Source organism: Apodemus sylvaticus, chromosome 3, assembly GCF_947179515.1.
Source record: "Apodemus sylvaticus chromosome 3, mApoSyl1.1, whole genome shotgun sequence".
Taxonomy (NCBI): domain Eukaryota; kingdom Metazoa; phylum Chordata; class Mammalia; order Rodentia; family Muridae; genus Apodemus; species Apodemus sylvaticus.
Window position 1 is genome coordinate 42,408,501 of NC_067474.1, and position 27,642 is coordinate 42,436,142.

Here is a 27,642-nt window from a genome sequence, read left to right on the forward strand (position 1 = left end):
CAATCCCTCATATTTAGCACACAGACACACATGATTCCTTTAGAAAAAGTTCAATTGTGCTTAAAATCACAGGTCTAGAAATGAAGTAGGACTTGAGCAAGAAGAATCCAGTTTTATTCAATTAGCACACGGGGAGTTGGGGTGTGGATGATTCAGGGGAATCAAAGGATGTTTGCCTTGCAAAGTTACAGGGAAAACAAGGAGACTGTGCAGGATGAGGTCAGCTACTTGCTCATAACGAGATATATCTGATGGATCCAAGTTCTCTCCTGTAGTCAGATGCTGTGGTTCATGATTGAGCCCAGCAGAAGTAGACACAGACGACTGGAAGTCTGATGTTTACTGGTGCTCCAGCCTCAGCTACTTACTGTGTTTTGAGACAAGTTTGGCCTATATAAGACACCACAGCAAAGCCAATGAGCAAAACTTAAACTAAAATTGTATTATAAAATCGTAACTGTAAATTCGGGCTGCTAATCATTTCTCTTACATCAGAAGTTTCTGTACAGATAAGAACTAAGCTATGCAGCTGTAAACTCCACACCGAATAAACATATGGGGAAAGACGTCGATGATGTAAGATTTTAGTGACTTGCTATTAATTCCTTACATATACATACTTTATAAATGTTTGCATACAGAGTGTATTTGTTGAAAAAGAATTTACATGACCAGTTAAATCATTGTATTTTTCCTAAAGTTTGCCTGCTGGAACATTTAGCTATGAAGTTTGCCTGCTGGAACATTTAGATATGTATTACCATTGGACTTTATTTTCAAAGCTATAATGCAATACAGTTCATATGCTGTATAGAGCAACCGTTGAAGGTCAGACGTTAAGTTTCCCATCGCCACAGCCACTGCACACTGCTCTTAGGTCACTGGCATCACACCAACACCAAACACTTCCCACTAACAGCACTGGCTTCTGCCGATCGCTCCTCCTGTGACCATAGATATACATCTGTCAATAGATACTTATCTGCCTTGGATAGTTCACGTAAGTGGATTCACCTATGTAATAGTCAGGAACTTTGTTCCTTCATGTGTTGGCTTATTTGTACTGCCCTGAGTGTCAGTACTTAGGACTGTTGGTTTTTTTCTTTGTTTTTTCTTTTTCTTTTTGATAAACACATACTATTCCATTACATTTCATGGTTTGAACGTTTACCCTTTTGAGGAAGTGTCACATCCTCATGGTCATGGCAGAGACACTGACTCTAGTTCGCATTACTCTATTTCGTTGCTAATTTTCTCCTGGTGGTTTTGAAACATTTAGTTTTACTTTTTGTTTTGTTTTGTTTTGTTTTTTGTTTTGTTTTGTTTTTTTTTGTTTTTTTCCTTATTTTCTTTTTTTTATTCGATATAATTTATTTACATTTCAAATGATTTCCCTTTTCTAGCCCCCCCACTCCCCGAAAGTCCCGTAAGCCCCCTTCTCTTCCCCTGTCCTCCCACCCTATATTTATCCTGCTCTAAGGCTATGCCCTGCTATGTCTACCCCACCCCACTTCAGCTCCTCTGGATGCCCCTCCCAGGTAATTTTCCCACCCTCATGCCTTTTTCCCACTCTCTTTTTAAGCAGCCTTTGCAACCGCAGCCATCTTCTTCAACGTAGATGGGTCTCACATGCCTTTGGCTCGTGCTTTTCTACATCCCTGTATGTGCCTATGAGCCTTTACATGTCTTCTATAAAGAAGTATATGTTTGTGTTTCCTTATAAGTGTTTTTATTTCATAATAATTATATCTCTGGTTTTGATTGGCTTACAGGTGTGTTTTAATTTTGTAATATTTCTTCAAATTCTCATGGTTTGAGTAGCTTCTTATTTTAAGTCACAATCTTGCAATTTGAGGTAAGGTTATGCTTTGTTGGGCATCTTACATGAACTTCCCTAATTTTGTGAAGATCATGGAATCTTCAGAGTGCTGGCAATGAATATGCAATTTACTTTAAACCACAGAAATTTCCTTTATGAGCAAAGATTGTGACGTGCATGAACTGTCATTAATGAAGTCCATTCTGATTTTCAAATTTTTTTTGTGGTATATGCATGTGTATGCATGTGTGTGTGTATAGAAGCCTGAAGACAACTGATAGCGTCATGCCGGATTGCTCTCTACTATTTTGTTTTTTTGAGATAGTGTCTCTTACTGAGCACAGGCTTGCCAGTTGGCCTGGGACCGCAGGCCAGCAAGCTTCCTGTGCTCTCACTGACTCTCCCTGCCAGCATTGGGATCACAAGGGAATGTTACTATGCCTGGCTTTTCAAGCCTACAGGCTTGGTCAGGAAACCCCTAATCCCTCCATTTCATAAAGTGAAGATACATTAATAATTTTCAAAACAAAAAATATCCAGGGCCCAGTCATGCTTTAACGACTGTCCCTTAGTCAAGGCAATTGTGTCTTTTCAAAACTCTCCTAATGTACAGTCAATATGAATCTCCAAACAAAATAAGGACTTCTAGTCAAATGTTAAGGGTAATGTAAAGTATACTGGACATAGGTGGGTGTGCCCACTCCCAAGCAGGAAGTCTTTCTTAACTATAGAGGATCCTTAAGTTCAGTGGGTTGCATAAAAAGTATCTTTATGAATTTGTTCTCTTATTTGTTTCAATGTGTTTTAAATGAAACAGAATTATATTCCTACCCACTCCTCCCTCTCCTATCTCCCAGATACCCTCCCTCAGGTCTTCCCATTTCTCCTCAAGTAGATAGCTTTCTTTTCTTTGATTTTTTATTCACACACACACACACACACACACACACATGTGCACGCGCGTGCGCATGCACGCACATACACACAGCTTTATCTAAATATAACCTGCTGATTTTCTTTCTCCTAGCACTCTAGTATCTTCCGGCAGTTCTTTGTCTATGGGTGGGATACTAAGGAATTTCCCCCTTTTACTTTAACATGACCATTGATATTGCCATTGTTCCAGCCTTGTGCATGCACTAAATAATTAGGTAGGACGTTCCCCAGGTTTACCTCCATGGGTTTTAAGAACCAAGCCCAGTCTTGATATTTGAACACTGGTGTAGAAGGGAAAGTAGTCATCTTAGCTTTATTGCTTAGCCTGGAGCAGAGCGAACGATGCTTAGTGTTTTTGTGTGGACTTAAGGAATGTTCATTTAGAGCACACATTCTTTCAAACAGAGCTCTGATTGTTCTGCTGACTGCATTAGACAGAAATCAACTCTGAGGCCAGGGTGCTCACTGCTCTAACACCTGGAATCCAGGGAAGGCAACGGTGGTAATGTGATTAGTAGGAATGCAGGAGGAGAACCAAATACAGAGCTTTAGAATCAACTGTCTTCACTATTTTTATATTTGGAAGTTGGCCCATTAATAATACTTTTCTTATGTAATTATTTTATAAGTGGTAAACAGGACTGCCTTTCTGTGCTTTTTAAAAGGAATTTGAGTTGCAAATATTCCTTGAATAAGTTTACTATATAGAAAGATATATTTTCATTAAAAATTAATTGAATGTTAAAGTCTAGTTATTTCATTGCTGCAAACAAGAGAGATTATTGTATGCTATCATAAAATTTTGTAGATTAAACAGAAAATTCTTGTAGTTTAGTATGTGGAGCTTTCCTACACTCTTTCTTCGTCTGATTTTCTGCTTAAGGAACAGTCAAAATAATCAAAACTCACTTAGCATACAAACATTGACTTAGAATAGTAAATTTATTTTTTCATTAAGGATTCAAGAGCAAAAGATCAGTCAAAAGAATCAAATTTAGGGCTTTGCCACAACACAGAAAACTATTATTAAAATCATAGGTGAGAATTTATCTTTATATAGACAATTAAATATTTGAGACAATTTTTACTCATGACCTCACTCTCCAAGAGGCAACACTATGGTACTTTAAACCTATGTTCAGTTTCAAACTGTGAAAGCCTAAACAGTAAGGACATTAAATTGATATGTTTCTTATTGCAATTTATTTTTCCATAGAATTGAGCACCATTAAAGGTTGCTTTGAGTCAAGTTTCATGGAGCTAATTTAGATGTAAAAGGAGAGTTGAAAAACTGAAGTGGCTATTTCACAGTTCCTATGAAGTTTCTCTTATATGATCCATACTTCCGTGTATAGGAAAATGTCCCTTTGTGCATTTGCATGTGTTTACCTCTGAAGTCTTCTCCTAGTGCATTTTAGAAAACCACCTGCATTTCCAGAGAGAAAACTTGCCAGAGTTCCTGTGCAGTCATTTTTGTAGTCCTTGGGAGACTGAATTCTGTTTCTTGTTCATTCTAGATAGGCTACTTTATAAGTTTATCTCATTGAGTATTTGACTTTAGCTATTTTACATAGATATCTTATCTAAGTTTCTAATTTTAAGAACATCTGTTACTTCCTTCCCAAGGATTTTACCACCCACTTGCTCACTGTTATCTCCAGATATAAAGGTTCTGCTTTTACATTCTTTTGCTTTTATTTTAATATCCTTCTTCTAAAGAAGTGGTACTTACTTTTAATATCTCTAAATTGATAGTTTCCTTTGAGGTTAAATAAACTTGTTACAACTTATAATTTTCAACGATTCCTGCACTACAACCAAATATTGCTTCAAAGGAAAAAATAATGAACATTTTTCTAGTATTATCCTTATTTAATTATAGCCATGAATGCATTCCATAATTGTGCACTGCCAGAATTAATAGTGAAATTGAGATGGTCTCCTTAATATCTTTCATTAAAATGTATTAGAGTATTGTTACATAGACTTCTAAACAATGGTAGTAACTTAGTAGCAGTGCATTAAAAAGATAATAAATATCTACTGAAAATTATAAAACTACTTAGAGTAACTAAAATTCTTGGGCTCCAGGAGGAAAATGAGACTCCTGTAGTGAACAGCATACGGTTTTATGTGTGCAGACCTGCATTCTAAATCCAGTTTTAACTCAGGCAAGTGGAATTATTTGAAGAATTCAGGTTACTTTTGCTTCAAATCTGTTTTCCCATCTGTTAAAAGGGAAATACAATTTAATGCAATTTGAAAGATGAGCAGTAGGACTTTTAAATTTCTCAACATTACATATTATAGGTACATTCCCAGCATCATGAGTGTTCATTGGGAAATTGACTTTCAAATTTGGAGGCTGATGGGGTTAGGAACATGGGAGAAAAATCCGTAGGGATTCCATTAGTTAGTCTTAGCTTGCTCCCTGAAATCCGTACCTGCTAAATTTCAAGTCACAGTGCTGTTGTGGTTTTTCTTCATGCTTTCGCGCTCCACATACATGATAAACATACATGATATCAGTGACACGAAGAGGCTCTCTCTGATGTTTCTAAGCCTCAGTGTTTCAAGAAGCAGTGACTTCTCTGTGTTCTCCCATGGTACCTGTTATCCTTGTATACAGATGGAACATGAAACAAGATTCAGTGGACAATGATAAAGTAACAATACTGTATGGGGCGGGAGGGGGTGGGGTGGGGGCTGAGAAGTTTAAACCAGACTCTCTCTTACCAGCGAACATCTATATTAGGGCAAAATCAGATCTGCATGTGTCCTTGATGTTGCTGTGACTTTATATTGTGGAGCTGCCTGTTCTCTCGGTACCTCAAGTGTGTAATAATTGCTACTGAGAATACGTAAGGCTGCACTGTGTGTCTTTGTCTAGTATGATTGGAGGATCGGCTTCTGAAGGCAGTAGTGAATCTTATTTTTACAACGAGATGATGGTGCTTTTGATTAACTGTATGTCTGTAAACTAAATGTATGTTATGGAATATGCTTGTCTTGTAAACAGTGTTCATTGCTTGAAACCTAAATAATAATAAGCCTTTCAAATTTTCAAAGCTGCATACAAAAATATTGAGTGTGTAAACAAAAGCAAAGAATGACTCAAACGTTTTGGAAATATGACACCCCAGTAGGATAGTTCCCACTTTACACTATCCAGGGAGTTAAATCTGAAATATTTTTTTTCTGATTAGTACATAAGGAGAGCAAACTAAACCTTCAATAGAGATTAAAACTTTAGAGCTGGTGTGGCGGCACATACCTTTTGTCCCAGCACTTGGAAGGCAGAGGCAGGCTGCTATTTATAAATTCGAGGCCACCCTGGTCAACATAGGACACACAGGACTACACAGAGAGAGACCTCATTTTAAAATACCACAAAAAAGATTAAAATTTAAAACAGATTGGCATAAAATATTCACTAATGGTTCTTTAGAGATACAGCTGTTTTTTCAAAAAATCTTAAAGTACGGAGGTATTATTTTAATAAATATAGAGAATTATGTTTGATATATTTAGAGCACCCTTAAGAAATAGGAACAATGCTGAAATAATCAGAATTTCAACTTGAGAAATTTTAATTGAAGATAATGATGATCATATAAAATATCTGAGCAGATTAATTGAGGCATGGGTGCCTCACAGAGTGGTGTCTCAGTTAGTGGCTGTAGCCACCTTGGGAAGGAACTGAAGCATCTGCGACTCGGCTCACTGCCTAGAGCAGCTCCTGGCTTCCTGAGCATTAACCCTCCCTCAGCCCAGCTGATCTGGAAGACCATCCATACCAGGTCCTATCTGCCTTCCTCTTTAATGACCTGTCATCCCCTACACTTAGGATTTAAGTATCTCTTTAACAAAATGGTTCTATCATGGAGAGAAGCCTGCTGAATAGCTGTCAAGTGTTCAACTTGAAGCTTGCAGTCCCTGGAAATTTGGAGCATTTTTTAGTCATATCCCGATGAAAGTTTGCATATCATTATTAGCGCTATGCAGTTCAAATATTCATGGGAAATCATGGGAAAGTGCTCTGTTTTTACTTGAGTCCATCACCTGGCTCTTCAGTGTACAATATAGTAAAGCATTTATCAGGTCATGGGAAGTTTATTTTTCACAAAAGAGATAACGATCTCTCATTCCGCCCCCCCCCCCGAATATCCCCAGAAGTAGCAGTCAGTACTGGCCCACTTCTCCTTACTCTGTCCTCCCTCTCTCCTCTCCAGCCTGTGGCCGCAGGTTCTACAAATCTTCCTCTCAGGATCTCCAGTGTTCTCGTTGTCCAACCCACAGTTTTTCCGACCGCGAAGGATCATCGCGGTGTGAATGTGAAGATGGGTACTACAGAGCTCCTTCTGATCCGCCATATGTCGCATGCACGAGTAAGTTCAAGCCACCGAAAAGGCTTAGATCTCCTTTCCATTCTTTTGCAGCACTCCAAAGGGCATCACTCAGGCAGCCTTTAAGTTTGAAACTTTGAGGGGAGGCCCTTGGTCCTGTGAAGGCTTGATGGGAATGCTAGTACAGCAGGGGGAGCGGGGGAGGGGGCGGGAGTGGGGGGGTGGATGGGGGAGCACCCTTGTGGAGGCAGAGGGAATAGAGGGTTGGGAAGGGGGTTAACATTTGGAATGTAAATAAACATAATAACCAAGAAAAAATAAAAAGAAAACAAATTTTCTTTAAGCAGATTCATTTAAGTAGTAACATTAGTCTAACTTTATTTCTCAACATTTAAGAGGTGTTTACTAAATACTATTTTACATATAGTATTTCTTAGAAATTATTACACATTACTGGTCATATGGTGAGTCAATTGTGACTAAGTAGTAGTGTTTTCTGAATTTAAATCTTGGTGATAAACCAATTTTTACATTTTTTTCAAAATTAATGAATATTTGAGAGGCCCAAATAGAAAGCAGACCCACTCGTTGCTATCAATAACTCTTGAGCATATTGTGAGTGAAATCAGTGTGTTTACTGTAATATGGCTCAAAAGAAAACTGTCACGTAACTTTTTTTTTCCCTTGGATGTGGTAACTTTCTTAATTTCTTAGAAGAAATATTGTGAATGGCTGTGGAAAAAAATAGAAGGACAGTGTTATCCCATTCTTGTTCAACATAAATGGAAAATAAATAAAGTCTTGTATCAAATGAATTCATGAGAGGCTTATATAACTTCTCTAGTAACTACAATTCTATGCTTATGTGAAAGAAACCACATTAGCTGTATTCTGTTTTCATATTCCACATAGATGCTAGTGTTCAATTTGTTTGTGTACATTTTTCTTCTTCTTTTGCCTACTTGTTTATTTCTGTTTTGGCTTCCAAAGGGCCTCCCTCTGCACCACAGAACCTTATTTTCAACATCAATCAAACGACTGTAAGTTTGGAATGGAGTCCTCCAGCTGACAACGGGGGAAGGAACGATGTCACGTACAGAATCCTGTGCAAGCGGTGCAGTTGGGAGCAGGGGGAATGTGTGCCGTGCGGAAGTAACATTGGATACATGCCCCAGCAGACAGGATTAGAGGATAACTATGTCACCATCATGGACCTGCTCGCCCATGCAAATTACACTTTTGAAGTCGAAGCTGTAAATGGAGTTTCAGACTTAAGCAGATCCCAGAGGCTCTTTGCAGCTGTCAGCGTAACCACCGGTCAAGCAGGTATGTGCAGCAGCGTGTTTCTACTGAGTTCCTAATGTTGGGCTGTATGAGTTAGTGCTTTTGCTTGAGTGTTTAGTTAACGCCACTACGCAGATTTTTATTTTGCCAGCATTTTGATTATTTAACTTTAGCTTATTTCTCTTGTTACTTGTTAAATGATATTTATAGTTATTAATATCCCCACAGTTGTGGCAGTGAAAGTAAGGGTGGGTGCATTCTAAGTCAGTTTCAAGTGTCATACTCTGAACTGTTTGATTGAAAACTAAAAAGATGTGAGAAACGACTATTGAGATACTGAGTGGTGTTTCTTATGACCGTATTCACTATGGCATTAAAAATAATGAATGTGGCCGGGCGGTGGTGGTGCACGCCTGTAATCCCAGCACTCTGGGAGGCAGAGGCAGGAGGATTTCTGAGTTCAAGGCCAGCTTGGTCTACAGAGTGAGTTCCAGGACAGCCAGGGCTATACAGAGAAACTCTGTCTTGAAAAAAACCAAATCCAAAAAACCAAATAATAATAATAATAATAATAATGATGATGATGATGATGAATGTGGTGGTTGTGCTGTTGTATATTGCTTAAGCCGTTTTTTTAACTGTATAGAATATGATTGTTGTAGTTAGGGTTTTTATTGTGGTGAAGAGACCATGACCATGGCAACTCCTATAAATGAAAACAATTGGGGATGACTTACAATTTGAGTGCTTTAGTTCATTACAGCCATCTGGGGAATTGTGACAGTGTGCAGGCAGTCATGGTGATGAAGAAGAAGCTGAGAGTTTTACATCTAGAACTTGAGGCAGGGCATCGGGAAGTGAAGAGATCTGAGCTTCTGAAACCTCAAAGCCCACCTCCTAGTGGAAGGGAAACCACACCTCTTCCAGGAAAACCACACCTACTCCAACCAGGCCAAACCTAGTAGTGTCATTCCCTATGGGCACTGTTATTCAAACCACCACAAAGGGTTTTTGAAATATCTGAAACTTTGCTTTTTAAATTCTGCGTTAGTATATTTTATGTTCATCAGTAGATGTGGGGTCTTGTGACTGTCCATATTTTGTAACAGATACTTGGCCAATTTAATGAGTATTTCAAAAGAAATGATAATTATCAACTTGTAGCTTACTCTAATACCAGCTTTCATTTTTTTCCTTTTTTTTTTTCCTGATAATTGAAATGCCTTCCTCAGTCAGCTTTTGTTACAGTTAATATGTTCTGAAAAATGTGTGTCAGGAAGTCAGTTGGAGAAGCCAGACATTTCTAAAACCACCAGGAAAAAAAATCTTATTACTGGAAGAAGTTTCAGAAATTGGAGCTTTTCTCCACTGACACTGTTGAAAGATGCTGTGCAGTCGATATTTAGTAGATGTCACTAAGGACTCGGTTATGAACAGTACTAAATGTGGCCCTGCACCAGATGATGAAGTTTGCCGAACATTGCAGTAGGCTTATAAGACATTCTTTGTGATCTTTGGCTGAATCTAAACCAATCAGCATTCTAAGAGCCTGCTCTAGCCTTCCTTTCTTTGCTAATTTTCACACCCTACTGTCTGTTTAAATTGCAACCATATAATGACAACTACATATGGACCTGTAGTGAGGTACACTATACTCTTTTTATTAAATATATATATATATATATAATGGGATATATATATATATATATCCCATGGACTGTATGATGCTCTAGAAAGCACTGGGAAGGAATTCAGCTAAAACCTGAAACTTCATGAAGAAGTAATGGATTGATTCTCAAACCGAGCTTACTAACAAGCAGTCAGCAAGGCTTGCTGCTTGGTACGAGGAGCTTGATTGGGGTGGGCTTGAGATTAGACAGCCAGGAAGAGGAAAGCAAACAGAAATGAGCAGCTGGGAAATTAAGCTGTGACGCCTTCATGTTGGAATCTTCTTTAGTCTCCAGGGAATGGTCCCCATTTAATGAACTTCCAATGTTATCCTCTATTGAAATGAATTTTACACTTCAGTGTCTCCCAGATATTGTCTGTAAGTTTCACCAGGAAGGAATATCATTTTTCAGGCAAATATGTCTATATTCTGATGGAACAGGGAAGTGAGTCCTGCTTCTTGGCAGCTATCTCAGCATCTGGTAAAACAATTTCTTTTGTCCTTCACCAAGGGGACTGTGACCACCACATCACAACATCCATTACATAAAATTAAATCATATTAAAAAAATAAGGAGCTAAGTTCAGGCTGTGTTTACAGAAAGACCATGATCTGGGCTGGGTCAGTAAAGATTTCCCTGAAGGGCTGGTGGGAGCCTAGTGTTGGGAAATCAGGCCCTGTGTAGTGAGAGAAGTACTGTGTTTGGGAGTAAGCAAGTTGTTGTTGATGGAGTATAAATCTTTCTGTATTTTTCACAACACAACTACATATTAATTTTACTGGATTTCCCCCTTTTATTGAAAATCGATTCATTTCCTCACATAACATATCCTACTTATAGTTCTTCTTCCCTGTACCCTTCATAGTTTCCCTCTGCCTCCCTGAGTATTCATTTGTTTCCCATTATTATCCCTTAGCCTTCTAAAGGATGACAATAAAATAAAATATAAGATAAAACAAAAACTAATTGGAATTAGATAACACAAACAATGGGGAGTGAAAGGGCCCTGAAGAAGGTACAAGAATCAGAGCGCCCCCAACTGTGAACACTCAGAGGGCCTCATCTTCAACTAGTTGTGGGGACATTGCATTTATATACAGTCCTTGATGTGAGATTGCTGGAGTACCCTATCGTTTTGGCAATTGCCTGGGCTGTTTGGGGGTTCCCATATGACCCCTTTGACTAACACGTAAATTTGCTGTCATCTACTCTCAGGACTGGATGCTTCCTTTGGTAAAAAGAGATGGTCAGTTTTGGCTTTGACTCTTTATTTGTCATTATTTGTCCTCTCCAGGTAGATTGTCATAAACACTTCTCTAAATTCTGAAAAAAACAAAACAGTATGGAGCAGATATTTTCTGAAGACAGGAGGGTGTATCTGGACATTAGTCAGTGTTTGGCAGACATAATACCACTCATTGATATCTTAGTGTCTTTTCTCTTGCTTATATTATAAGTTTGATTGTATAAGGGTAGATTAGATTCATAGAACTAATATCATATCATTGAAAGTTTGAATGATTTTGTGAAATTTTACAAGTAATACATTGAATTTAGAATGTGATATTAAAGGATCACCAGTAAATTGTTTGACACATATTGGTGCAATTTATTATACTGACTCCCTCAGAATTTTTAAAAGTGTGTATATGATTATATCAAAGATTGTTTCCTAAATCTCTTAGTTGTAAAATCCATGGGAATTCTCAGGTTAAGTAATATATGAACTATTTACAAGAAGAAAGGGATCTAATAATGTCCTCTGGATACTAATGACAAAGTACCTTTGAGACAAAGTATTTTTATTATTTGAGAGTAATAAACAGTATTATCTCTAGTGGTCATTTCAATCCCCTTCTTCAAGGAAAAGGAGAATTATATATTTTAGTTCAATTATTTTTATTTTTTTCAATTCCCACATCTGATTTCTCATCTAAGATTTATTTCAGTGATCCCTTTAGTTTGATTTGTGGGGTTTTTTTTTATATAATGTTCCAAATTAAGTACATTGGTAACATCATATGATATGGCATAATACATCAACAAAGCTGTGCACAAAACTTTTTGCTGACTCTTAGAAATAACCTATTCACATGAATTAATGTGATTCAACTATGAATATTTTTTCAAAAATAAACCCAAACCACCCCTTTCTTATGATTTAAAATGAACACAAATCAACTTATATGTCTGATACGTGAAATGAATTTGTTCCATTTTGGTGCATTTTTATAGTTCTTGGAAATCTAAACCTTGGTTTATATATTAAAGGAAACATGCTATTAAGAAAATACATCCTCTGGTTCTAGAAACTTTACGGGTTATAAAGTAACACTGAATTCACCAATCTTCATAAAATATAATCAGTTCACCACTAGGTATAAAAAATTACAATTACAAAATCCAATAAAACATTTAGGAAGTGTGTTAATTTTATTAAACGTACATCGTAAGCAGACCTATGTCCTCTGCCCTCTCTAAGCGCTTATGCTGACTCTTAGGCCCCCAATGTGTTCAGATCAGGTGACAGGTTGTAACAAGGAGGAAGGAGGAACTGATGGCTTCCAATAATCTGCTTCCTCACAACCCAGGACCTTTAAAGAAGTGATCCTAGGAAGTGGTCTTTTACCCCCTTGCCCCTCCTTCCACGTACACGAGGACAGGCTGTAAGAATACATAGATGGAAAACCGTGATCTCTAAGCCCCAGCGTGAAACCTCGCCAAAGCTGACTCCTGTTGGGTTTTTTGGGGGGAATTTTCATTCCCTTCAACTGTAGGAAAATAACTTGAAGTAAGCCTATGGTGTATGTTCTAACAGACCGTGCTTATTAATATAACTATTCATCTTTGAAATAGTTGGATTCCACTCAGTTGGTGAGGTGTCCTCCCCTTTGTGTATCTGGCAAAATGTGAAAGTTGCAGATACTTACATTTTGTGTGTATGTGTGTGTGTGTGTGTGATTTTCCTCCTCTAACATTTTTCAACTTGTTTAGTGAGAGTTGTGGTAAAAGGCAAATGGACCAGTATAAGGCTGTTCTCTATACTCAAGGCAAGCTGATTAAGTATATAATGAAATATGCAGAATGTGCTATGATGCTGCCGTATAACTATGTACAAATTAGTTAGGAATTGTTGTTTCAGTTTCTAAGCTTAAAATGTTTGTCATATTCTTGGCAATTTTAATCTATCAATTTGCACACAATTAAGAAGTAACTGCTGAATGTAATATTTTGTGCAATATTTTATAACTATATTTTAGAGAATTAAATTTGTAACTTACTAACTTTGAACCCCTTCTTTTAAATAAACCTTGGATTATTATCCTTGAACAGTCCATAATGACAGTATTATGTAAAGTAATTCTTCTACTATGTATTGCCCTTAATAGAAGCTCTTTCATTTTGCTACTGAAACGTTCTTGAATCAAGGCATAAGCCAACTAAAATACATTCCCTAAAGTGATATTTACAAAGAAATAATGACTTCACTTTTAAAAGTTAAAAAAAAATCAGCTAAGTGATAAATAGAAAGTTTCTGTCACTAAAATGTGCCTACTACTTTTCTTTTAAGGAGAAAAGGTACAAAAAACCATGTTTACTTAAGGATTTAAATGAAATATGCAAGAAAAATTCAGAATACAATCTTTGGTATAGATCTGTTGAATCCATTATCTGTTTTTGGAGTTTCTAAACAATTAAAAAGTATTTAGTACAACAAATTAATTACTATGATAGTAATTGAAATGCTCCAAAGGTTTCCAGTATTAATTAATTTAGAGGGTACCTTTTGTGAATCTTTATTTGGTCCAAACCAGTTATTCTCTGTGATTTACTTTCCAATGTACAGACAGCTTTGGTGTGTGAGTCATTAATCTGTTCTTGTGGAGACAGTTGTCAAACCATTTCTGTTACTAAAATAAAAGCATTCTGGAGACAATGAAAAGCCGGAGAGTAGAGAGGCTCACACCCTGGTTGTGTGCGGGTGCGTTCACATAAACGAGAACAAGCACTTGCACCCGTGTAGTAGTGAGACACAGCTCTTGCCAGCTCTGGTTTCTGTGCACTTCCGGTCTTCCCCACGCATGCCCATGGAGTTCCTGAACCTACATAGTGGCATCACCTTGAGAACAGGAGAGGGCGGGCCTTTCACTGATCAGCATTTGGTTGTTCCATTTCAGCACCGTTCTCCTAAAAGAGAGAGTAAATGTTGATTATTTTATTTCTCGCTTTGTCGGTGATGAATTGAAGCAAATTTGATTCGGACAAGCAATCTGGTGGAATGAGGCAGGGATATCCAGAAAACATCTGTATTTATCCACGAAGGCAGTAAATTAGACGTACCTAGAAAAGACATTGATTCACGAGAATCATTAACAGTTCTAACCAAGTGATCCAAGTAATAGGGTAAAGGAGAGAACACTATCAAGATCTCGCTTCTCAGATCTGCCAATTAGAGCTGCAATAGGCTGATCTTTACTTTTTTAAATCTGTTTTATGACTTTGTTCTTTTAGAATCAATGGGCAAAATCAATTAAGAGGTGAAAGACGTATGAAAATTATCCATCTTTACTGCACTTCATTTACAAAGAGGTCAATCAGAAAGGAAGAGATAATTGCTCCATCCTAACAAAATTAATCTGGGACACTCAGACCTGATGATGTATGCTTTGTGACAAAATAAGTGACAGGGATGCACATATAAACCTGTAGATTCTTGTCCTGTTGCAATGAGGACCATCTAAGGGATGTGTCAAAACAGTCATCATAGACCTCAGACATGCAGTTCTTAATTAAGCAGTTCATTTGACATCTTATAATTAGCATCTCAAGTTTTGTTAATATCTAGTCATTAAGTTCAATGTATAGAAAGATGCAGACCATTGAGCATACCATGCAGCAAGACAATTTTATATGATAGAAAGCAAATACTGGTTTGGTTATTAGCACTAGTGGGTTTTTCAAGTGTTGTAATACTGTTAATCACAACTATTAACTCTGGATGTGTCCAACTATACTATATTTATTTTATTGTACAAATGTGAACATAAATTGTAATAGCTGCATATAGATGAGAAAAAATCCTTTTAGAACCCACAATGTTACAAGCTGGTGGGACACCAATGATATAGGATGCAAATACAAATGGAGGGCTGTCTGAGATAGAGAGCAAACAAGGCAGGCTGCAAGGTCCGAAAGGGGCGCTTTCTCCTCTTCAGCCAGGTACTGACAAGTTCAAATGTCTTAGGAGGTCATCTGAATGAAGACAGATGGAAATCCTTTAGAGTTGAACATTTGGAGCTATGAGAAGCAGTTGTGCTGGGAAATTTGAGGTAGAAAAGACTGTAATCCTATTTCCATGGTCAGAAACAAATACACTGTGGCATATGCAGCAGGCGTGCTTGGGGTTGGCTGGACTGAATTGTAATAGATTGCTTTTTATGCTGATTTCATACAACATTTATCAAACCGCTAAAGACTGAGACGGAAAATGAGCCTGGGTTGGGTTTGGAAAGAAATGGCTGCTGATGTTCTCTTCTAATGCATTATCACAACCTTGTTTTCTCCTTGTTTTGACATTTCACTCTATTTTCTTACATGCCTGACATCACTAAAAACCCACATTTAGCCTCACATAAATTTTATTGTTGAGAACCATATAATAGCACAAATAGAGGTCACAAGAAAGGAGAGCCGTTGATTCTATAAAGAAAACTGTACACATATAACCAACTCTCCTGTAATATGTTGCTATTGTTACCATTTTGAATGCTACAAATTCAGTGTGTATCACATAGAGCACCGTGTATCTTTCCATGTGTCACCATGGACATCAATATAGCTTGTCGTTACATAGTGTTGTTTTATTGTACATTTGTTTTCCCCATTTCTTTGTTTTCTCCTTTTCCCATGTACCACAAACTGTGTAGCATAGTGCATGCTTACCTGTTTTAAAGTTGGAAGAAATTTGCATGATACGTACTTGTGTGACAGACATAGGACTGATAAACTTCCTTGTGGTAGCACTTACCTGAAGCACTCTTCCTCAGCTTGCTCTTTAGGAAAACATAGGGACACACAAACACACACAAACGCACTAATAAATACAAACATACACACCAGTACACACACACAAATACAACCTCAAACATTCAATCACATACACACAAACACAACAAACACACAAATATACACACAAACACATAACACACTAAAACAGAAAATTGCCTAAAAGTTTTGTAATGATTCTTGCTATTTTTTTTAACATCTGTTACCACTGAACAAACTTCGTTTTCTCATGTGGTCATCTCTTTAATTTAATTTTAAGTTTTAAAATTTTCATAAACAGAATGCCAAGAAGTCATTTCAAGAACCCTTGGGTTTTAATGTCATTTTTACTGTAACGCTACTGCACTAAACACTGTCATGTCAGAAAAAGTATGATACTGAGTGACTTTCTTTAAATTACCATGTATTTCGAAGTTTCATTTTTTTTATTCAACCGAAGGTAGAAATGTGTGGGTGGATTCTAATTATTGTATCCTGGTGACTCCTCAGTCTGATTTCTGGACATACTTCAACAAATCTGCTGAAGCAAGAAGAGTTGACATTATATTTTATTTGCTATTAAATTATTGATTAGGGAACCTCAGCGGATGTGAAGAGTATTGTCTTCTGAAAAAAAAATACATTGGGTGTTTGCTGAGTCCATTTCAGCTTTAATCTGTAAACTTTATGAATGAAGATGATTCTGAGGGTTTGTTTTCATGTTTCTTCCTTCAATACTACAGAACCAAGCACTCTCTGTGTTTCTGTGTTGAAATCTCCTTTTTGTCTGCTCGTTTCCCTCTGAGCTTTCCTACAGCTGAAACTAGAACCCTATGAAATTCATTTTCCTATAAAACAACTTAGAATTGTATCTTCATTAGAACTAAATTAAATATTTATATTCAATCTTTTAAATTTCTTGTGGTCCAGTGACATTTCAGTTTTGATTGGATTATGTTTTAGAAATTTGAAATAGTTTTATTTCATATTTTGGAAAGATGGAATTTTAAGTGTATTTGAATTCAGAGTTTTGCAATGTGTGATTTAAATTATAAAATTCTAGAAAGTCACACAATTATATGTTTATAAAAGTGAGCCAATAGAAATGAGGGGGTTGTTGGTTGCTCTTATTTGACATATCAAGGATAAATATGTATTTTTACTAAGAACAGTTATCTACCAAATATGTAGGTTTTCTGTACAGCATCAAGTTTGTTTCGGAAGACAAGAAAACTATTATATGTATTCTTAACAGAAGTCAGTAAAAGAAAAATATGTTTATGTTTTGAAGCAGGGAAATGAGTAGCACATAAAACATTTTTTTCAACAACTATCACTTAATTGGACATTTGGTTTTGTCTGTTACTCTTAGGTGTATAATAAATATATCTGGGAGAATTGAACACAGAAATTAGATTTAGAGTTCCTCTGGGTAGCTGAAATTACCCTGCCACTGTTGCGAAACGTTGTTTTTTGTTTTTTTATTGTTCTTGGAGTATGAATAAATGTATTGACTGTAAAGAATTAATAGCACATCCAGGAAGACTTTATTTAATAATAATGATGCAAATAGCTTTTATGCCATTCGATTTATCCAATTTATAACTCTGTTTGATTGCCACTGCATGCCTTTCATCTGTAAGAATTGCACCCTAGGGAGTAGTCAACTTATTAATTCATCGCCTGTCTTTCTTTATGGTTGCAAGTCCTATTATAGTATGAGCACAGACTGACACTCTTTTCTGAAAGCTGCCAGCCAACTGGTTCCAGTCTAGCTGACCTTTTGTTTGTAACCATGATCCTAATGGTTTTCTTATTGGCTTCTGTTTCTCATAGATTACATTACAATCTACCCTTTTGTCTTATGGTATCTTGATGGGGACTGAACAGCAAGAGTGAATTGCACACCTGCAATTACAGAGCTTTAAAAAGAGGAAGGGCCTGCTTCAAGTTAACCTGTAGGCTTTTTTTTAAATGCCTTTTGATTTATCTGTCACTTGATCCATCAGCAATGAATAATTTTCATGGAAGGTGCACTTTAATTACATTCCCATTTGACTTGCATTATCAACCCCTATCTAGGTAATTAATCTCACCAAGTATCCAATTTCGGCCTTTATTGCTGGCAGGCAGACCTTCTGAATTATGTGTGCTTGAATGGATCTTGGGTCTTTTCACCAAGCTGCCCCTGAAAGAGATCTGAGACTCTCCAAATCCCAAAACTGTGTCTTAGGTTTTTTTTTTCTAATAGATACTGTGAACAAATTATATTTAGTATCATACATGTACTTCCACAACTTATAGTTTTGTATTATACTTAACTAGGAGATGAAACCAGGTCATGGGTACCTTGGGGTACCCATACTGTTTTTCATTTGTAAGGGGAAGATGTGTGCTAAGTTAGTAAGTACAGTGAACCCTTGAGTCTACCCGCTGATGTAAGTTAGATAATAACCATATAAACTTCAATGGGTTATTTTACTTTCAGGACTTTGTTTTTTCTGAATTAATGTAAACAATTGGCTTGAAGATAAATCAAAATCAGAAGGACTTAAAATTACCTTTATATTTTATGTCATCAAACTCCATTTTCTATAATTTTCCCCTCTCTGAGTTTAGGTACTTGACCTAGAGCCTAACTTTGCACTTTTAATTGCTTAATTTCCCCCACTGACTAATGCCAGAAATGGCTTTTGCTGTTCTAGTTTACATGTGCTGTTATGCACAAATACTCTGAAATATTTAATTCTCCCCCTTTCTTTCCGTAAAATGCTTGGACACTGATGGTTTCCAGACCTGGGGATTATGCAGTATTTTACTTCTCTATTGAGTACACTTCAAATACATGGAAAACTTCTTGGGAATAAATCAGAGGACAGAAAAAACAGGTTGGCTCTTTGAAAGTGCTCTAAATCCATGACAGGATTTTAAGGGCGGATTTGGCTGCTGTGCAGAAGTGAGGACCGTGTGATCAGTGCACTGGAGAGGGTAATGTGCCACTCAGGGAAATGCCTTGTAAGACAGAGACAGTGATGGGGGGGGGGGAAGAACAGTACTTTCTCATCACATACAGAGGCATCTGCAGAGTGTTGGCTTGCTTTGTATATTTGAAATCTTTAATCAGGAGTGAACTTATTTAACAACAGAAAATTAAACTCCTCTCTTGACTGTATTGGTCGGACTCCTATCCCATTCAGTTTATGTATAGGGTAAAATTAGACTTTGTTGGAGTTTCATGATTTCAGGGGTTTATGTGTAGCTTTAACCCCACTCAGGACACCCTCTTGTGTATCTCCCCAAGAACATAGATTATGATTATATTTATAAGATCAAACACAACACCATTAAAAAATAAATTTTATTTTAATCCTTTAACATGTTTGTAGCTTTAATTTGATTATTTTAATTACCACAATTGAATATATTATAATATATAATTATGTATTATGAAAACACTTAACATCTTTTTATAAAAATAGTATTTCTTTTTAATCCAAGCATTGTTTGCCTTTTTATATTTGCAAACAATTATTCTCCTTTTTTTAATCTTACTTCAATTGTATATTTGCCATCCCGAATATTTCGGTAGAAAGGAAATAATTCAGTTTTCTTCTTAGGATGTGATCATAATAATTGTTTACAAGCTATACTGAAGAGCCAAATGCAGTTGAAATTAGAAAAAATAACTCATTCTCTGTGATGTACTATTATGAATTTCTCAGTAAGGCCCATTTATACATATGCCTAATTTATTTGTGTTATACATTTTGATAAAAGTTATTGCCTTAAAATTTATTATTATCCTATGCATGTCCTAATAATCAGATGTAAATGCCCAAGATTTTTTAAACTTGTGTCGTTATGTTGATCAGTTTTGGAACATCTGAATCATGAAAGTGTATATCTTTAAATAGTTTTATTTTTACTCCCTAGAACACTATTTGAATTAGAATGTGGACATTTCATTGATAGCTAGAGATAAAGGAATTGAAGTTAAATAATAGTGACTTTATATCACGAGTCCACGGGCTCTTGGTTAGCATTTAGAGCAAATTAAGAGGCAGGAGATTTGCTTCTGAGTTCTTTTCTTTCTTATTGTATATCCTTTAGACATATATTTTTTCAATATATTTTCAGCCTAAATGTGTATTACTTTGGTTTTTGAGGCAATAAATATCGTGAGCTGAGATTAAATTTCTACAGAAAAATAATCCCAGTTTCTATGTGGTACTACATCCATGACTAGATATACCATAGAGACAATGACGACAACGTGAATACTGGATTTAGAATCATAAGTTTGCATTTTAAGGTAATCACTTGCCTTTTGTTCTTGGGAAAATATTCTAATTTATAACATTAGTTAATCACCATATTATATAAGCTGTTATGCATTGGTGGCAATGCTTAATAATTGGTTAAGAAAACCACATAAATTTTTGCAAAGTTGTGGTATAAATACAACTGTAGTAAAAGAGTATCTTGTTAAAATCAGTCAAATAATGCTAATAATTTTATGTATGGTTAAAGTTGTCTTTATTATTCTAGTATATAATACTTTTGATAACCGGGACTATAAAAGAATTATAAATTATTGAATAGTCTTTGAGCAAATATGTTAGCATTTTCTTGGTATCTAAGCAAATCTTTTATAGTCCATACTTCCAGGAAATAATAGAGGTTTATTAGGTATAATTTCATTTCAAAATGGGCATCATCTTTCGATAAAGTGGTTTCTATAATGATTTTTTAATATTCGAATTCTGTATGCATTTTATTTTAGTGTACATGATGGTTAAGTTGTGAAACAGATGTAGAGTCTTCATAATACTGTATGGGAATGCACATCATTTATATATAGATTTTAATATCTATGAAATTTAAGTTAAAGGTGATTAATCACTTCCTATATACATTTATAATAAATACCATATCACAGTGTATATAATTTGCCAACAGAATATAGGAAATATTCAATCTTTCTACTTAACTTATATTTTAAAAGATAAGTAAATAATGCTTAATGGTAATATTATTATATGAATGACAGTGAAAAACTTCTAACATCAGTAATTTTAACTTATTTGTGTTTGTAAACAAGTATCCTTTAGCTCCTTCAAACATTGTGATAGTTCAAACTATCTTGGTTTTGTTTTTTTTATTACTATTGACTATTCAAACAGTTAACATCTTTGTAGAGTTTTATATATTTGCAAATCTTTATATTTGAATTTCAATACTACTCATCGACAGACTCTGAGAACTATTATTTGGTAGAGTGCTAGTCTGGAGAGAGAATTTGATTTTGATGACGTGATTCAGATTCTCATAAGCAGAGCATTCACTTTTCTAGTCCTAGCTGAATTTACATGTTACCACCTAAACACTACTCTTTCATTTAATATATTCAATTTGATTCAACTCACGTTAACAGCTCGTTATCAGTTGACCAAAATGAGCCTTTTGTTTGCATGTTTATGCATATGCAATGTTCTTACACTGTCAGAGCATTAAGGGAGAGTTATTAAACTAAAGTGTACAACAGTAAGAAAGATAAAACCTTATAAAGGGATTCCATGTGCTCTTTGGATTTGCAGAGCAAAACAAAGACAGTGAATGCAGACCTTCCTCTAGATAGAGAATTGCATCCTCTGGCTTTACGTTTTTTCCTGTGGCCTGTCTTGTTGGTAGGTTTTTTTTCACACATGTTTTAGGCTCCTCCTTCTCTGCTTTTTTTGTTACTTTACCAGTTCTCCTCATTTGGTCAAATCTCTCCTTTCTTCTGCCCCACCTGCCCTCTTCCTCCTTTCTTTTCATGCTAGGTATTTTCAGGAAGAGCAACTCATTGAGAAGGGAAAAAGCTTATTTATAAATTTATAATACAGCCAATATTTTAGTTTCACATAGGTCCTGAGAAGGGTCAATGCAGAGCCAGAGTTACCTGTTTTATTTTTTCTTTAATTACTTTTTAAAGTTCATCATCATCATCATCGTCATCGTCATCATCATCGTCATCATCATTACTTTACTACTATTGGAGAGAGAAAGAGGAAGGGAAGGAAGAAAGAAGGGATGAGGGAAGGAGGGAGGGAGGATAGAGGCTGACCCGCCACGGCACATGCATGCATGTAAGAGAACAACTTGGTGGAGTCTTTTCTTTCCTCCTACAGCATGTGAGTTCCAGAGATTGAACTGACTCCTAGACTTGAGTCCCAATTACTTTGACTTTCTTGGCCATCTTGCTGGACAGAATGTATTGATTTTTGACTGCTGCCTTGTCCTGTGATATTTACTTCTCCTGAGTTGCTTCCAGCTCAGAGTTGCATTTTGAGACCCGTGCTAAGGATAACAGCAAGCCTGTCTGTGATACACTTTATTAGTTGATATGAAAAACTGGACTATTTTCTTTTTTTAAACCAGTTCCCTATGAAAGAAAACTCTCACCCACCAAACATAATTATATAAACCTGAAAACTCTTTTAAAAATAGCTATTTGAGACTCTTTGGAACAGATTTTCTATCTTCCAACTTATAAAAAATTCAATGCAACAGAATGGCCAAACTGCTTTTATATTTGGAAAAGCCACTATTTTTTATAGCTAAAACTGGTCAAAAATGTATGGAAAAATAGGTCTAGTTTCTAATCTGTATTTCAAAGAATAGAAATGTTCTCTTGCTACGGCCCAGTTAAGACAGTGTGTAAATACATCCACTTACTGAAAGACCTATGAGTCTGACCTTTGAAAAATGCTGTGCCTTCCTTAGAACCTTGCTTTTGACCACTGGTAATCTTTGACATTACTGAGCCACCTTATCTGTGGACATCATCCTCTAGTGTTCTGCCTTCTCATAAAAGAAAAGCGAGTCTTTGAATTGTACATTTGATAGCAGTAGCATTACACTCTCGCTATTTACAGACACTTTCTTCGAACATTTTGACAACCATGTTTGTGTTCCACACAGATATAGTAAATGATAGCATGGATTCCTCTTAAATTATTATTTATGCTTTACTCATATTTTTTCTCTGACTACTTCAAGCCCACACTACTGTAAACTGCAAACCAAAGAACAAACAAGCGGATTTAAGTCTCTTTGTTCTATCCTTCTTATGCTGTTTTTGTTGCTCTGAGCATCTTCAGGTATATGCTAACAATACTCAATTAGGAGCACTAAATGAGACAAAGAAAGAAGTTGCTATTGTGTGCTGGAGCACACTGGAGGCTTGTTGGGGTAAAGCTATCCCATTCTGTTCTTGTGAGATGACTGAGTTTTCTGAAAGCTATTTAGCTGCCACTGTGGCTTTCAAAACATGACACTTAATGTTCAGGCCGCTGTAACACATAGCTTATGAGTAGGACCCAGAATGTTCAGATATGCTCTCTATTTGCCAAATTTACTGATGTTAAATTCCTCACAAAGAACGTAGGAATACTCCTCTGCCACCCTTAACAGTCAAGTGTAGGGTTGGATGCAAATTGTGTGACAATGGTGCATTATTTTCTCTCTCATTTTTTAAAGGTTGGAGGAGGTAAAAAACTTGACAGTTTTATCCAACACTTGAACTGGTTTTCTCTTTAATAGATGACTTTTTTTTGTGAATCTGTGTATGTGAATATGCAGACACATGTGTGCACAGGCATTTGGAGGCCAGAGGTCAACCCTTAGTTGCCATTCCCCAAAAATATTCCATTTGTTTTGGGGACATAGTCTCTGGGACCTGGAGCCCCAAGCAGTAGGTTCGAGTGAGAGCTGAGAAGCTACACGTTTCCTCCTTCTTAGTCCTGGAGGGAGAGACTGTGCCATTATACTTTGCCTTTTCAGGTGTCTTCTAAGGGTTGACGCAGGTACTCGTGCTGGTGGGGCAAACGTCTTACCCCATGGCCTACCATTCTAAGAATTTTAAAAGGACACCTTTTACTAGTGAAGTTCATCCAGTTTGTGTTGAGCATCAAGGATCGTCTCTATGTGTCTATTTTCTATTATAGTAACAAATATCCACTGTGTATATTTCCCATAATGTGCATAGCCCTCAATAAGCCATCTTTGTAGACCATCAATAAGAAATAATGGAATTTCTCCTTGCATGATTGGAAGGTAAATAATCGCAATTTCGTTGATGAATAGAAGTATAGTTTCATCTTTAATTTCACAAAGTGTCAAGGGAAATACATTAATCCATAATTATTTCTTTTTAAGACATAAAGTTTCATAGTTTTGTTACAAAATATGATCGTTTCCTACTCCCCGTTTTAGAAGTGCCTATGAATAATTATTTTTAATGAAAACTTCAATGTTGGGTGATGTGGATACCACCAATTACTATCTACCCTGCTACACTTCAGGGTCAATACTCATTCCCTTGTATGCCTTTCTTTCTCTTATTGTTTCATAACTAATCTTCTGGCATCTCTTGCAAATCACAGGTGTTTATATATATATATATATATATATATATATATATAGAGAGAGAGAGAGAGAGAGAAAACAATTATATATCATTGTTTTTTCTCTTTAAAAATAAAACAAAAAGATGGAGTTCTTTATTTTCTTCATGATGCCCCAGAGCTTAATAAATTCTTTGGAATTATAATGTAAATACCAAAGAACCTATGAAATTTTAAATAGAATTCATGTCTCAGGATTGATCAGAGAAAAAAGATTATGTTACAACTGTAGACAGATAATACATCACATGTGTGGATGATTATGCTGCACATTAGCTGGAAACCTCATGCTATTCTAATAGTAAAACCAGAAGGAAGGTATTTTCCTTCCTTTGTTCTTCTTTTTTTTTTTCAGTATTTCTTGAGTATCCCCATATGTTCTTGTGGCAGAGAAATTAAGCCTAGAAGTTACATGAAAAAGTTTCAAGAGAGGTCAGTCCTTCCTGGTGTTAACACTTCAATGACTCATTAACAATCAAACCTGCAGCATTTTTATAGGAAATATATTGTTCAAAATGCAGGTAGGAGGTAAGAGCTTGTCAAGATGAGAGGGCCTATGAAGAGACAGAGGACAGTAAACAGGATGGGCCAGGAGCCCTGGCCCAGCTCAGCCTTCCAGGTGACATATCCTTTCCTGTCCTTGTATTTCATGCTTATCCTAAGTCTGCAAACAGTCATTTCTGATAAATATGATGCAAGACATAGTGGAAAGCATTTGAATAAGGGCACATATCACAATTTATACTAGTTTTACGTAATATTAAGTCTAAAGGTAAAGCATGCAAATATATTCATGGTTATCAGGGAAGGAAATGAATTTGCATCAAACTTTTAACCTTGATATTTCTGATTTGATTCAGAACATCCTTGTTCTAATACATAGAAAAGCCACAAGCTCTCCGTACAGAATAACAGAAATGACATCTTAATGCGCTACTTTGGATGATATATATTAAGTTTACCTGCTATTAATTGTACAGAGCCTTTAATTGTTTTGTTAATGAAAACTAAATTTTCTATCAAAATTACAAACTATGATCTGATTAGTATTTTTATATTGAATTTAGTTGTCTGAAATCTTTTTTCTAACCCAGTGATGATCATACCATTTTTTTTTAAATTTTGGATTTTAAAAAATCCTAATAATACTTTATTCAAATATGCTAATATTCAAGCATGTTAAAAAGTATATTTTACTTTTACTTTCATAATTTAATCTCTATGGGCAACATAGACACAGAGTTAATAGTAATGTTTACATAAACTAGTTTATTTTTGTTGTGAGTAATTGTGCCATGATATAGCCTAGAATAAAGCTTTATTTAAGTGACAACCGTGCCTCTATATAGAAGGTGAAAGTAATTTAAAATGTAAGCCACAAAGCAAGGTAGAAATGGCATTTTCTGGTGTTCTTTAACCTCATACCTGATTAAAGATTTCAAACATAGAAAGTCCTTGTTTGGCAGGTTTTGCTGTTCACGGTGTGTTCTCTTTACATTACCGGCTTATAGAAGTGTAACTGTTAGAGGTTAGGTGTAATAATCATGGCTGTGTGGCTCATGGCACGCATAAGACTCCAGCACCATAACAGAAAGATGTATTTTTCCAATATTGTGCACATTTTATTCCATCAATATCACTCACTCAATATTTTTTCAAACGTATTGGTTATTTGGGCCTGTTTAGTTTAGTTCCTCTCAGCTCCCACGAGGCCAAGGTCTTCTCCTCTGGTCAGTTGATATTAACCTGAAGTGAGGGATGCAGAAGAGTTTCCTTAGGCTGAAACGAGTTGCACTTAAACAAGTGCACATAGTAAAATGCCTTCAAAGTCAGAGTCCTAACAGAGGAATTGAAAAGCAGTTGTGTATTGTATATTCCTGGGTTGATAAATTATTTCTCTCGAAATATGTGAAGAGACGAAGCACACTGTTGTCTGTTTCCCTTCAGGCAAAGTTGTATAATCAAAGCTTGCTCAGTCAGTCTTGGCTTCAGGATGCAGAAAATGCCAGGATGGTTCAGGAAAGCCACCAAATAATAAAACAGCAGCTTTGAAGAAATAATTATTGATTAACAGGGTGTAGTGGGTAGAATTGTTCTCTAAGTTACACTGTGGAATGTCTTGAAGGACAAGAGAATGTAGTGTCTTTGCACATTTTATTTGAAGTAATTCTGATCCTTGGCTGTTCTCGTCATCTCGTTAACTCTCCAAAATCATTTTCAGAACAAAGGAAGCATTATCTGTGCATATGAAATATGTTTATAATATCTTCTGTAAAGAGGTATCTTTTCCTACATAAGTCTTTTAAAAAGGCTCATGATTGCTTTTAATAGGAGAGGAACTTCATTCAGCATTTGATTTCTGTGTTTTATTCTTCTAACTAGATAAAGTGTATTTTAGGGCGATACACTGTTAAAAGTTGCAGCTCTTTGAAAGAGTTTAAGAATGAAGACAAATCTAAGGAAAATCCTTTGGATTTCTTTGAAGAATATCAGTGGAGGTCATTGAATATACAGTTTTCTTATGGAGTATGTTTGTATATGTGCAAAACAAAATGAAGAGATAAGTTAGACCTTCTCTGCTTATTGCTTTTCCTAAGATGTAGTGGTGATACCCATTCTGCCTGGTTTATTTGTGCTTCCTTTTCTTTTTTTTATATTTATGGATTTTTTTTTAGTTTTTTTATTATTATTATTTTCTAAATTCTTTGTTTACATTCCCATTGCTTTCCCCCTTCCCGGTTCCCCCCTCCCCATATGTCCCATAAGCCTTCTCTCCACCCATTCTCCAATCACTTCCCTCTTTTTTCTCTGTCCTGGTACTCCCCTACAATGCTGGATCAGGCCTTTCCAGGATCAGGTCCCTCTCCTTGCTTCTTCATGGGAATCATTTGATATGTTACTTATGTCTTGGGTATTCAGAGCTTCTGGGCTAATTAATATCCATTTATCAGTGACTGCATTCCATGTGTGTTCTTTTGTGATTGGGTTGCTTCACTTAGGATGATATTTTCCAGTTCCAACCATTTGCCTAAGAATTTCATGAATTCATTGTTTTTAATTGCTGAGTAATATTCCATTGTGTAAATATGCCACAT

The 27,642-nt window shown here is 36.0% G+C and overlaps 1 protein-coding gene across 1 annotated transcript in view; it reads left to right on the top strand.

Annotated features, from left to right (window-relative positions):
• Positions 1–5,646: 5,646 nt before the first annotated feature.
• LOC127680224 (ephrin type-A receptor 7) overlaps positions 5,647–27,642 on the top strand; it is a 91,318-nt gene continuing 69,322 nt past the window's right edge. Inside the window, exons 1-3 of the mRNA XM_052175777.1 lie at positions 5,647–5,722; positions 6,988–7,143; positions 8,092–8,427. Of these exons, the coding sequence (XP_052031737.1) occupies positions 5,647–5,722; positions 6,988–7,143; positions 8,092–8,427 (568 nt within the window). The remainder of the gene's footprint in view (positions 5,723–6,987; positions 7,144–8,091; positions 8,428–27,642) is intronic.